Below are 12,814 nucleotides of genomic sequence, written 5' to 3' on the forward strand. Positions count from 1 at the left end.
GATGGTGGACCTTGTGGGCCTCACCTGGGGTCTTCAGCCTTGGGTTTGGCCCATTGGTAATGCCCAGTGGAGAGCTGGTGATTTTCACCTTGAGGGCAGAGTGGCAGTGATGGATGGTGTCAACTGTGTCCTGTGATGGGTAGGTTGGTCCCCTAAGGACATTTTAGTTGTAACCACAGGTTTTTTGTTTTTAGTCAGGCTTTATAATTTACAAATGGTAACATTCACCATGTTGGAAAGCAAACAGTTCTCTGAGTTTTGACAGATACAGTCATGTAACCACCACCACAATCAAGATATAGAATCTTTCCATCATCCCAAAATGTTCTCTTTTGCCTCTCTGTAGTCAATCTACTCACTCCACTCCCAGCCCCAGGCAATCATTAATCTGCTTTCTGTCACTATTGATTAGTTTGTATTTTTTAGAGTATGATATAAATGGAATTATACAGTTATATATTCTTTTTGGTCTGGTTTCTTTCACTCAGCCTAATTATTTTGAGATTGACCCACATTGTTATATGTATCAGTAGTTCATTCCTTTTTATTTAATCAAATGGATATACCACAGTTTTGTTTTGTTGGTGAGCATTTGGGCTATTTGCAATTTTATTATAAATAAAGCTGCCATGAACGTTCATGTACATATTTTTCTATGGAAATATGCTTCCATTTTCTTGGGTAATTACGTAGGAGTGGAATGGCTGGGACATATAATAGGTGTATGTTTAGCTTTTTAATAACTGTCAAACTTTTCAAAATGGTTATGCCATCTTACGTTCGTGCCAGCAGTATATGAGAGTTCAAGTTACTCCACCTCCCTTCCAACACTTGGCATGATCAGTTTTTTTTACCTTTAGGCTATTCTAATACGCATATAGTTGTATGTCGCTGTGGTTTTAACTTCCATTATCCTAATGATTAATGATGTACACCATCCTTTTTAACAGTGTCTTTCAAAGAGCAGAAGTTTTGAATTTTGAAGTTCATTTTTTCAATTTTTTCTTTTATGGATCATACTTTAGGTGTCATATCTAAGGAATATGCCCAACCCAAGGTCACAGAGATTTTCTATGTTTTACAGGAAAAATGTGTATCAGTTTTATAGTTTTAGATTTTGTTTTTTGTTTTTTATTTTTATTTTTTGAGACGAAGTCTTGCTTTGTTGCCCAGGCTGGAATGTGTTGGCACAATCTCGACTCACTACAACCTCTGCCTCCCACGTTCAAGCGATTCTTCTGCCTCAGCCTCCCTAATAGGTGGGATTACAGGTGCCCGCCACCACACCTGACTAATTTTTGCATTTTAGTAGAGACGTGGTTTTGCCATTTTGGCCAGGCTGGTCTCGAACTCCTGACCTCAGATGATCCACCTGCCTCAGCCTCCCAAAGTGCTGGTATTACAGGCATGAGCCACTACACCCGGCCTTATAGTTTTAGATTTTACACTTAGGTCTATGATCCATTTTGAATTAGTTTCTGTATGTGGTGCAAGGTATGTACCGAAGTTCATTTTTTTGCGTGTGGATACTCAGTTGTTTAATCAACTGTTGGAAATACTAACTTTTCTGTACTAAGTTGCTTGTGCACCTTTATTAAAAATTAACTGGCCGGATATTGGTCTAGAGTTTCTGGATTCTCTTTGTTCCATTAATCTATGTGTCTATCCTTTTACCAATATCACAGTGTCTTGGTTAATATAGTTTTAGACTAAGTCTTGAAATCATGTAATGTGATTCCTCTAATTTATTCTTTTTTTCAAAATTGTGTTGGCTTTTCTAGTTCCTTTGCCTTTCCATGTAAATTTTAGAATCAACTTCTTGATGTCTATAGGTGATTTGGGAGGAAATTGACATCTTTACAACACTGAGCCTTTAATACGTGAACATGATATATCTCTTCATTGGTATAGGTCTTCAATTTTTCTCATTAGTGTTTTGTAGTTTCCAACATACACATTTTACACATATGTTGTTAGATTTATACTTAAGCATTTTGTAGTGTGTTGAATGAGAGCCTCCCTGAAAGATATGTCTACATCCTAACCCCCAGAAACTGTGAAGATGACTTTACTTGGGGGAAAAGATCTTTGTGGATGTAATTAAGAATCTCAAGATGAGATCGTCTTGGATTGGTGGTCCTAAATTGAATGACAAGTGTCCTTAGAAGAGCCACACAGAAGAGAGACACACAGAGAAAGGAGAAGAATGCCATATGAAGACAGAGGCAGAGATTGGAGTTATGTAGCCATAAGCCAAGGAATTATGGAGCCACCAGAAGCTGAAAGAGGGAAGGAAGCATTCTCCCTTAGTGCCTCCAGAGGAAATGTGGCCCTGCCTTGATTCAGACTTCCAGAACTGTGAGAGAATTAATTTAGATTGTTTTACGCCATCAAATATGACAATTTGTTACAGCAGCCCTAGGAAACTATTAATAATATATACTTCATGTTGTTTTGGTGCTATTGAAAAGATAATGGCCAAGAATTTTCAAAAAATAATGAAAGGCATCAAACCATAGTTCCAAGAAGCTCAGAGAAACAGCAAACAAGCTGGAGAAAAACAAAACAAAACAAAATCCTAGATGAGTTATATTCAAACTTCTGAAAACCAAGGATTAAGAAATCTTGAAGGTAGCCAGAGAAAAAAAGACATATATATGTGGATCAAATGTAAGAATTATGAAGAATTCTCATGAAACTATGCAAACTGAAAGAGTAACATCTTTAAAGTTTGAAAGAAAAACTGCCAACCCAAAGTTCTGTACTCAGCAAAAATATTTTAGAAATGATGGGGAAATAAAGACCTTTTTTCCCCTCCAGACAAACCAAAGCTGACAATTTTTTACCAGCAAATTTGTATTATAAGAAATATCTAATTTCTCTCCCTTCTCCTTCTAGAATTTCAATTGTCCATTTGTTAGAGACAGTATTGTCCTGTAGCTTATGGAAGCTCTGTTCTGTTTTATCCTTCTGTGTTTCAGTTTGAGGAATTGATCTATCTTTAAGATCACTAATTTATTTTCCCATTGAGCCCATTGTAGCCATACTTCTCTGTTACTGGGTTTCTTATTTCTTTTCTTTCCATTTGACTCTTTCTTACAATTTCTGCCTTTCTGCTGAAATTCTCCATTTGATCATGTGTGTTGTTCAGTAGAGCCTTTACCATATTAATCATAGTTATTTTAAATTTTGTATCTCATAGTTTCAACATGTAGGTCATCTGAGTCTGCTTCTACTGATTGCTTTGTCTCTTGACAGTGGGGTTTTTTTTTCTCCCTGCCTTTTTGTGTCTCATAATGTTTTATTAAATGCCAGGCATCATGCTTAGGACAGTAAAGACTGAGGTAAATAGTCTCATCAGGAGTTGAGCTTAGTTTAGTGTTACCTAACGTACCTAGGATGAGGTCTGGGTGATGGAGGCTTTTCTCAGTCATTTTTCTCACTCTCACCTTTCAGCCAGCCCTGTGGGCATGCCCGTCAGAGGGGCATGCTTTTTTCCATGCTCTTGGCCCTCCTCCCTAGATAGGCTGCTGTTGCTTATTGCTTGGTGCTTGCTATTTTTTTGTTTTGTTTTGTTCTTTGTTCTTTGTTTTTTTTGTTTGTTTGTTTGTTTGTTTTGTTTTGTTTTGCAGGGGGTTGGCATGGGCCCTGTTGTCTTGACCCAGCTTCAGTCTTAAGCAGACTCTGTCTCCCTGGGTCTCAAAAGTGAGACATTCTTAGCGGTCCTGCTCCTTCCTCATTCAAAGGAGACCTTGATAATCTCAGTTCAGGATAGTTTGCTGCCTCTCCCTCAAGGGAAGAGGTGTTTTTATATTTGCTTCTCCCTAGTAGCTTCAGGATGCTCTTCTCCAGGGGAGAGATCCTGGCAGGGCTTCATACCTTTCCTTACTCACTCCCCTCCCCTAGGCCTGCACCTCCAAGAATGGTTTTCTTCCATCTACTGTTCTGCCCTCATTTTTTTGTCATGAAAGACCAGTGGAGGTCTGTGGAGGAGAACCTGTGCATGGGTGCAAGCTCTACTTGTGTCTATGGCACCTGGGGGTTCTGCACTCTTACCCTAATCTGCACTTGGTCTCCAGCAATTTGTTAAAACTATAACTTACCCACTCATATGGCATTTGGTGTCTCTTCTCCTCATGCTTTGCCATAGGTGACCCACAGCTGATGCTCACTTTCTATTTTCGTTGGAAGTGTCTGTCTTTCCTTAGATTTCAGGCTACTGGTTGCTCTGTGACTTCAGCTCTGTGATTTAGAGAAGTTATGATTCTTTTAGATTGTCAGTCTTTTTCTTGTTAGGATGGAATTAACACTTTCCCCAGCTTTATATATCCTAGGCAACAGCTCCTTATCCATACTTGTATCTTGATGGAAGAGTGAGATCACGGTCAATTCAGAGACCTCTCAAGAAGTCAACTCCAGATGGGTTGATTTCTTGTCACAAGGAAGATCTACAAGCTGTTTCTTTTGTTTTTAATGAAATGTTATGGTTTGGTTCCTCATGTGTCTGGGTAGCTGAGTATCAGCCACAGACATTTAGGCAATTCTTACTGTGTGTGATGTGCTGAGCTCCTGGTGGTGTATGAAAAGCAGGCAGCAGAGGAAACAGGAACTGAGGAGGGCAACACATTAACCGACTGTGAGAGGCCGGAGTCCCACCCCAGGGTGGCATGAGAGGAGACACCTGCAGACCCCAAGTGATATTTCCCAAAGTTAGAGCCATCTCTTGAGAGTCAACTTCTTTTGTTTTGGTATTAAGATGTTTATATTTGGCAAAAGTGAAATGTTGTTGAATTGTTGTAGGCCTATACGAGTATATGTGTGGGTTAATCTTTGTTGTTATTTTAGTGAGCATTACTTTTTCTTTTGAGGCGGAGTCTTGCTCTGTTGCCCAGGCTGGAATGCAGTGGTGTGATCTCAGCTCACTGCAACCTCCACCTCCTGGGTTCAAGTGATTCTCCTGCCTCAGCCTCCCGAGTAGCTGGGATTACAGGTGCCCACCACCATGCCTGGCTAATTTTTGTATTTTTAGTAGAGATAGGGTTTCACCATATTGGCCAGGCTTGTCTTGAACTCCTGACCTCAAGTGATCCACCCGTCTTGGCCTCCCAAAGTGGTGGGGTTACAGGTGTAAGTCACTGTGTCTGGCCTCTTTGTGTCATTTTATTCATGTTATACTTAACTGAGAACCACCAGGCAAAACCCCTAGGACTCCTTGATGTTGAACAGACAAAATGCTGATGTGACTTTTGCATTTAAATGCTGCTTGGGTTATTCTGCCACTGTCATTACTCATGGCTCTGGTACGACTGTCTCTTCCCACTCTTGGGTGTCATTTTCTTATCTCTGCTTTCTTGCTTATTTGCCCAGCTCTCAGGGAAATGCCACAGCTCCAGAGTGCTGGCATGCAGGTGAGTGGCTACAGAGCTGTGAGGGGCGGGGCTACTGGCCCTTTGCTGCAGTGCAGACAGTGGGGAGGTTTCATTACACAGGAATTTTACCTTGGTGGGCCCTGTTCTTTGAGGTGTTGAGTGTTTGTGGAGGGCCTGCTCTGCGTTCAGCTCTGTGCTGGGCAATCATTCCAGGGCAGCTGGGTTGGGCAAGTGACGCAAAAGGCATTAGACTCAGGATTCAGAGGCCTCCACGGGGATGTTGGAGAGGATTTGTGCACATGGAAGCCCAGCTACAGTCAATGTCACCTGCCAGAGGCTGTCTCATGTCCGGGAAGAGCCTGCACTTTGGGTTCAGATCCCAATTCTGTTATTTGCTGGGTAACTTAGAACAAGTTACTTAACCTCTTTGAGCCCAAGGGTCCATGTCTGAAAAATAAGGTTAATAATGCCTGTTGGGAAGGGCCATCATAAGGATGAAGTGAGGTTACACGTATTAAGTGAGGTGACATTAAATGAGGGCACACAGTGGATGGCAAGTAAACCATGGTGATTGCTGGACTGATGGAGTGTTAAGTGCTGTGATATTTTCTGATGGGAATGGGCAAGCAGGCAGGGAAATGGCTCAAGGCAGCCCTGGAGTTTGAGGCTGGTTACCTTTGGACAGTCATTTTCTGACTGAGCCTTAGTTCTCTTTATTGTCAAATGGAGACAGCCCATGAAAGTGTGGTATAGGTGGGAAAACATGGTGGCTGCCGCAACCCTCTGTTGTAAAGGCCACCTCTCCAGCTTGGAGCGCCGTGGCTGCTGTCTTTAATACTCCCTTGGAGCTGGCTCAGCTTTGGCTCATCCAGGAGGGTTTCTATTGCTAAAGTCAGTGGTACTCACACTGCCTCCCTGCAGCGTCCACTGTGCTTCCAGAGGCTGAGCTCAGCACTGTCCATTTCTGGGCCATTCTGCGGAAACTCACATTTTCCATTCCCTCCTTCCTAGGCAGCCAGCAGCACCAGACTCTGGCCCATTCCATGACAATGCTGGCTGTGGGACAAAACAGTTCCCTGCTCACACCCTTCCTCCAGTGGAAGAGTGTGTGTCTGCACTGTTAGGGGGTCCTCTGGAAGGAGTGGGCACAGCACTGAACATTTCTTAAGAAAGGCCTGCTGGTAGCTTCAGATAAGCATGTCTCACAGCCCAGCCGTTTGAAGGACTGGCCCAGTCTTCATCCCTATTTTATAGATGAGGAAGTGGAGGCCCAGAGCTGGTTAGTGACTGTCTGAGTCACCATTCCTCACCACTGCACTCTGCTGTGTCTCCTGACAGAACTGCCTTAGTCTAGGGTCCACTGTGGTAGGCTGAAGTCTCTCCCAGCAAGACTGGTGGACTTCTGAAATTTCCTTTTGGGATGGGCTTCTGGGTAAGCATTGAGATCTGAAGCACATTGATTCCTGGAGGACTGGGAGAGACCCAGCCCTGATGGCCGAAGTCTTAGAAATGGCCACAGAAGTGGCCGACATGCTGATGATAGGTGTGTGGACACGGTGCTGCTTATGATCTCAAGAACATCCCTCTGGCTCATGTCTCACATTCAAGTTCTCCTGTAGCTACCATGAGGGCCAGATTTTTCCAAGTTCAAATCAGCATGCCCTTGAAAGTTTGTGATCTATGAGAATAGAATACTTACCTAATAAAGGAAAACATGCAGGTAGGGTCCACGTGCTGAACCGCATTCCCACGGGAACAAGTCCACAGAGGAACTGCAGGCTGTAAGACCAGCCCTGCCCTTGGACACCCATGGCTCCAGTATCCCGCCCACTGAACATGTGCACAGCACTTCCTCGGTCCACAGAAGCCTTTGTGCATAAGGCAAGGAGCTGACTTTGCTGAATTTAGGGGCTGAAGGGCCTTACACAGAAACACGAAGCCTCTCACCTCCTGGAGTCCTATCTGAAGCAGCCCAGGGGTGCCTTTCCTGTGGATTCTGATTCCTGCCAGCCATGTGCCAGCCTGGGACATGCACATAGAAATCTTTGTTTTTCCAGGGGATCTGGGCCAGGGTGGGGTTGGAACACCCCTTTCCCCACCACACACACACTTCCACCAAGTTCTGGGCCACGGTTTCTCAGGCCTGGGAAAGGCATTTGTGAAGCCTGGCACATCCCCATATTGAAGGGTGGGGAATTAGAGTTGAGCTGACCAGGAAGAGGAGGGACTTCAGGCCCAGGCCAGGCTTCAGCATCTCTGGACTCACCTGGATGCCTGCTGGTGAGTGCCAGCTGCTTGAAGAGATGGGAGGCAGCTAGCCTCCCTGAGGGGCTCCAAGAGCAGGCTGAGGCCACTCACTGGCCTACCTGCCCTCCTCCCCAGGCCCCTTCCTGCCTGGACCACGAGGTGTTCTGATTCCACTCCCCACTTAAGGCCTCTTCCTGGAAAGGTGTGTGTGTGGACCCAGATGTGGGAACGCTGCCACGCTGCTGTTTCTCACTGACACTTAGAGCTTACCTTCTCAAATTTGCTGGTGGTTTTCCCTTTCATCCTTTGGAGGAGCTATTCCTCTCACAGTATTTCTTCAAGCACTGGATAGACTGAGGAACTTTTTTCTTTCTGTCTTTAGCCAGAAGTGGACTTCCCTGTCCCCCCAGGAAAAGGCAGGAGTGTGGAGTCTGTGCAGAGCCAGCCCCAGGAGCCTGTGAGCGTGCCCCAGACACTGACTAGCACGCTGGAGCACATTGTGGGCCAGCTGGATGTCCTCACTCAGGTAGGCCACACTGTGGGTTCACCCGTCATCTGCACTTGGTCCCGCATTTGGACCATTTGAAGTTGGACAACAGGTATTGGATTTTTAAAAACATAATTATAATGGGCCTGTTTTCCAGCCCAGATTAATGACATTGCAGAGCCTTCCCGGGGATCCTGGCTCTTGGAGCCATTCAAGCCCTGGCCAGGCCACTAGACTCCAGAATCCCCAATGCTGGGTACTACTGGAGTGTGCTCACCTAGAGCTGGCCTGGGCCACTGAAGAGCTTTGAAAGAAACACTGTGTTTGTTTATTCCTCCCACTCTTTGCTGGATGGGCACTGCAGGGGCACGCCAGGGAACTGAGTAGTGAGTCAGGGCTTCTGAGAGCCTAGGCTCTGAGTTTGAGCCTGGCCCTTTCCTTATCCTCTGTGCAACCTTGGGGAAATCCCTTCTGTTCTCCAAGCCCGGCTGTGTTTATCTGTAATGTGCTGGTGGTTGTGGGCTCTGCCTGCCACATTCATGGTGAGAATTAAGGGAGATGAATCTGGGAAATGTTTGGCCCATGCCTGGCCCTAGGTAGCTGCTCAATAAATGTTAGTTGTGGCCCTGGCCACTCTCGTCACTGAGATGGATATGGGCCCTGCCCTCTGGAGCGTAGGTTGGCAGCCATAACACAGGCTCATAGTGTAGCAGTTTCAGTAAGAGCAAAATCCCCTGACAAGTGGTGGCCGGCACTAGGGGCATGCTTGGCAGGGCCATCTCACTTGAGGGAAGAAGAGAGGTCCTGGCTGCCTGCGGCTCTGGAGAGGCCATGGGCATGTCCAGGGAATGAGTGAAGCTCCAGGTGGCTGGCATGTGGATATGTGGTCATGGGGTGGGGGGCAAGGCAGGATTTAGAGGTTCCCCAATTCCTCATCTCCTTGGCTCCTGAGGCCAGGCTGGGACTCTGCAGATCATCCTCTGCCATGCCAGCACATGGGTAGAGCGAGGCTGCAAGAGGGACACATGTGGCCCACTAGGAAAAGAGGTGTTAAAGCCAGGGGGCGGGGGATGGGGAAGCAAGGAAGAGTGGTCTCCAATCCAGCTTACATGAAGGATGCAAAGGGCCCTTGATGTCATTAATGGAAATGGAGCTGGGATGGCATGGTATCCTTTCCCCAGCTTGGGATCGTGGGCTAAGTGAGAAAAGCTCTTCCAGGGTGTGTCACCAGAGCCCAGCTGGGATGGCACACCTTGGGCCCACTGAAGAAAGCACTCTTGAAGGGAAAGGCCAGATGTCATGACTGGGGGCTGTGGGACTCCAGGGCACCGTGTACAGACCTTGCTGAGAGGCTGTTAAGCCCTGAGAAGAAGGCATGTGCTGAGAGAGATGTGAGCAGCATGCAAAGACTTAAAAATCACCCCACTTCAAACCCGTCAGCAACTGCCTCATGTTTTTCACAGCCTCGCCAAGTGAGAGATTAGGGGAGGTGGAATCAATTAGAACTTTATAGGATAAAATTGGAAATTAAGTCTGAGAAGGTGGTTAAAAATAGCTTCATTGGATCCAGAGGAGTATAACACTAAAAACATTTCCTGTCACTGTGTTTTAGGGGTGCACATGGAAGGTTTTGTTATGTGTTCACAGTTAGGAGTATGATAGTATCTTTTAAAAAACTTGCAGAGAATAAGTGAAGGCTGGCCTGTGGCCTGTGGTCTGTGGCCTTTGGCCCATGGCTGGGTGTCTGGATGTCTCAATGCCTCTGTGGCACCCTGTTCCTACCTCACACCATTCAGCCCCTTTGCAAATCCAACTGGCAGGCCACCCCCGACCAGATGCCAACAATATCAGCCAGTCACCTGCTTTGCAAAACGGACAGTGTCTGTGTGTTTCTGGATGCCATAAAGCGAGGCATGTTCTTGACGGACTCAATGCGTCCCGAGGAAACTTGAGTTCTGCAGATGAAGCACCAGTTGAGGCCTTAAAGTTCAACCCATTTTCAGAACTGTGCATAGCGCCTTTGTGCTAATCCTGGCAAGTTCTCATCGGGCTTGGCTGTTGGTTGTCTTCTAGGCCAACCTTTCTCTCCTGGAGTTGGGGCTTTCTCTAGCTGAGGTGTTCCAGCCACAGCCAGAGCTATCTCCACCAGGGGATTGAAAGTTTCCCTGTGCCTTTCTCTTGGCATTGGCCCAGCAGAGGCAGGCCCACAGCAGGCCCTGCTCTGGATGGTCCAGACTGACTCAGCCCTCCCCTGAAGCTTAGTGCCAGGCGGCCACCACCATCCATCTTCCCAAGCGGCTTGTTCAGCTGGGCTTCCTACTTGGTCTGTGGATACTGGTCTCGGGTGCCACCCCATCAGCAAGCACTCCTCGCTATCTGCCCAGTCCTGAAGAGCCTTTGTGTTCTGGAGGGGTGGGATGCCCAGCCACCCCAATACTGATTCCTACTACAAAGTCATCCATGTGAATTGTGCTGTTCTCCTCCGTCGCCCCCACCATCCCTTCACTCCCCTACAGGGAAGTCTACTTCAGAGTGGCCTTTGAGAGGAAAGCTGCCTTCCGGGTCCTTCAGGCCTCCATCCTGCAGAACATCCTTCCAGGGGAGAGCCATGGGGATGCAGGGGGCAGTAGCCAGGGATGTTTTCTGAGTGAGTCACAGAGTCTCCAGCCCCTGGGTAGGACACCCTATTTCAGAGGCTCACAGTCTTCAAAGCCTGCCTTCCTGCTCAACAGGCTGGTATGGCCCCATGTGGCAAGGTCACCTCTGTGGATGTTTGTGGCCTGTCTGGCACCAGTCTGAGGGTCAGGGGCCCAATCTCAGTCCTCCCCAGGGTGACCCCTTCAGCAGCTTCTCTGTGTAAAGGAAAGGCCTGGAAGCCAGGAAGCTGAATGAGCCAAGGGAGAGGAGTGGCTCAAGCTTTGTCTGGCTTCCCCACCGCCTAGCTCAGTGACCTTGGGCAAGTCACTTTGAGTCTGTGTGCCTTACTTTCCAAATCTGGAACACAGAGCTGATAATAGTACCCACTTCATACGCCTCTTGGGAAGCTCCTTGAACAGTACCTGACAACGCCGTGCACTGCTGATGTGTTGGGTGCTGTTCCTGTTGCTGCCATTGTTGTTATCCAAGGCTTGGGGGCCAGGGGGATCTGCATGACAGCACCAGAAATAGCTCTCCCAATTTTCCACTGCCTCATGAAGCTAGACCCTTCCCTACCCAGGAGAGCCATTCCTTGGCCCTCAGAGCAGAGGTGGCAGGTTCCTTCCATGCACACACATTTACTGAGCCCACTCTGTGTGGTGGGCCCTGTGTGAGACCCAGTCCCACCTTCAGGAAGAACTCAGGACTGAATCTGCCGAGGTCAGAGCCAGGCCTCCCCAGAGGAGCTGGCAACTGGAATCACTGGAAACAAGTGGGAGTCCAGACACTGGGTCAAGGCCATGGGCCCTCTGGTGTGGGGTAACAGAAGCAGCAGCCCAGGAGTTCACCCTCACCTGATGGGACACCAGGAAAAGTCGAGGCCTGACCCATGCTGAGGGTCTGGGGTAGAGTGGAGATAGGGACACAGAGAAGTTGAGACGCGAACAAGGGCAGTGCTATCATGGCCCCATCCCAGGGGCGATGAGACAAACAGCACTTTGGCTGGCCCCTGCAAGGCTCCTGGTCTCTGGAGCAAGCCAGCAAGTGGGGCAGCTTCCCCCAGCCTTCCCAGGCCAAGAGGCCTTTCAGATGAAGAGGAAACCAAACTGCCCGTGGGACTTGTACAGCATCAGAAACCCTTTAACTCCAGAAATGGGGTTGGTGTTTTACTTTTTTATGAGTGCCTTTTTAATAAAATCCATACATTATTTTTCAAAAGTGTATTTATATGGGGAAAATAGACTTTGGGGTGACCTTGTGAGCCGAGCAGGTGCAGTCTTCAGGCCTCCCCACATAGTTGTTTTAGATGGAAAGTCCTCAGAGTGTGGGGATCACATACTCATCAAAGTTGTCATCCTCCTGGTTTTTATCTGAGGCCTGCCACTTTCCAAGGACTTCCCTTTGTGGCCCTCACTTTATCCTCCTACCTGGCGCGTGGCAGCAGCATCATGCCAGGTGCAGATAACGTGTTAATAACGGCTTGTTGTGCCTGGACCAGCCTCGTGGTCCAGCCAGCCTGGGGCTTCTCCAGGAGGCCAGGTGATCCTGATCTCAACCACTGTGGGTCAGAGCTTCCCTAGCTTCCCTTGCCAGTTTGGTGGAGTTAGGGATGGCTTCATCAAGAAATTCTGCAAACCAAACTTGACCTCCCTGAAAGGTAAGGCCAGAAGCTCTTGCCCAGGGCTCTGTGATCAGAGAGCCCAGCAGGCCAGGCCCCTTAGGTCACCAGCCAAAGAGCACACACACCCTTGCCCTGGCCTGCCCCTGTGTGGGGATGACCCCTCCTTGCCCCAGCAAACACTGAGCTTGCTGTTTGGGGCGTCACTGGTTTCTTCGCCAAGCCTCTCTGGGCCCTGATCCCACCTGATGCCATACTTTGAGCAGCTGGGGTTTGTTCAGCTTTACACTTCCCCACCAGCTGTGGGGAGCAACTGTTCCTTCTTGAGTTTTAGGGCTGCTCTGTTCACCCAGTGAGCCACCTGCCCGTCAGCCTGGGCACACCTCCACCATTCATCACCTGGGTGACCTTGGGCAGGTGACGTCAATCCCAGAGCCTCAGTCTCCTCCCTTGTAA

At 47.8% G+C, this 12,814-nt stretch overlaps 1 protein-coding gene across 3 annotated transcripts in view; it reads left to right on the forward strand.

Annotated features, from left to right (window-relative positions):
• Window positions 1-12,814, forward strand: part of POC1A (POC1 centriolar protein A) — an 80,364-nt gene that overhangs the window by 50,975 nt on the left and 16,575 nt on the right. For 2 of the 3 annotated variants that reach the window (XM_003257152.3, XM_003257150.2), the window contains exon 10: window positions 7,999-8,142. The exons of the other annotated variant lie outside the window; for it this stretch is intronic. In XM_003257152.3, coding sequence (XP_003257200.1) covers window positions 7,999-8,142 — 144 coding nt within the window. The remainder of the gene's footprint in view (window positions 1-7,998; window positions 8,143-12,814) is intronic. 3 annotated transcript variants of the gene reach the window in all.

The sequence above is a fragment of the Nomascus leucogenys genome, chromosome 4 (genome assembly GCF_006542625.1).
Source record: "Nomascus leucogenys isolate Asia chromosome 4, Asia_NLE_v1, whole genome shotgun sequence".
In the NCBI taxonomy this organism is placed as follows: domain Eukaryota; kingdom Metazoa; phylum Chordata; class Mammalia; order Primates; family Hylobatidae; genus Nomascus; species Nomascus leucogenys.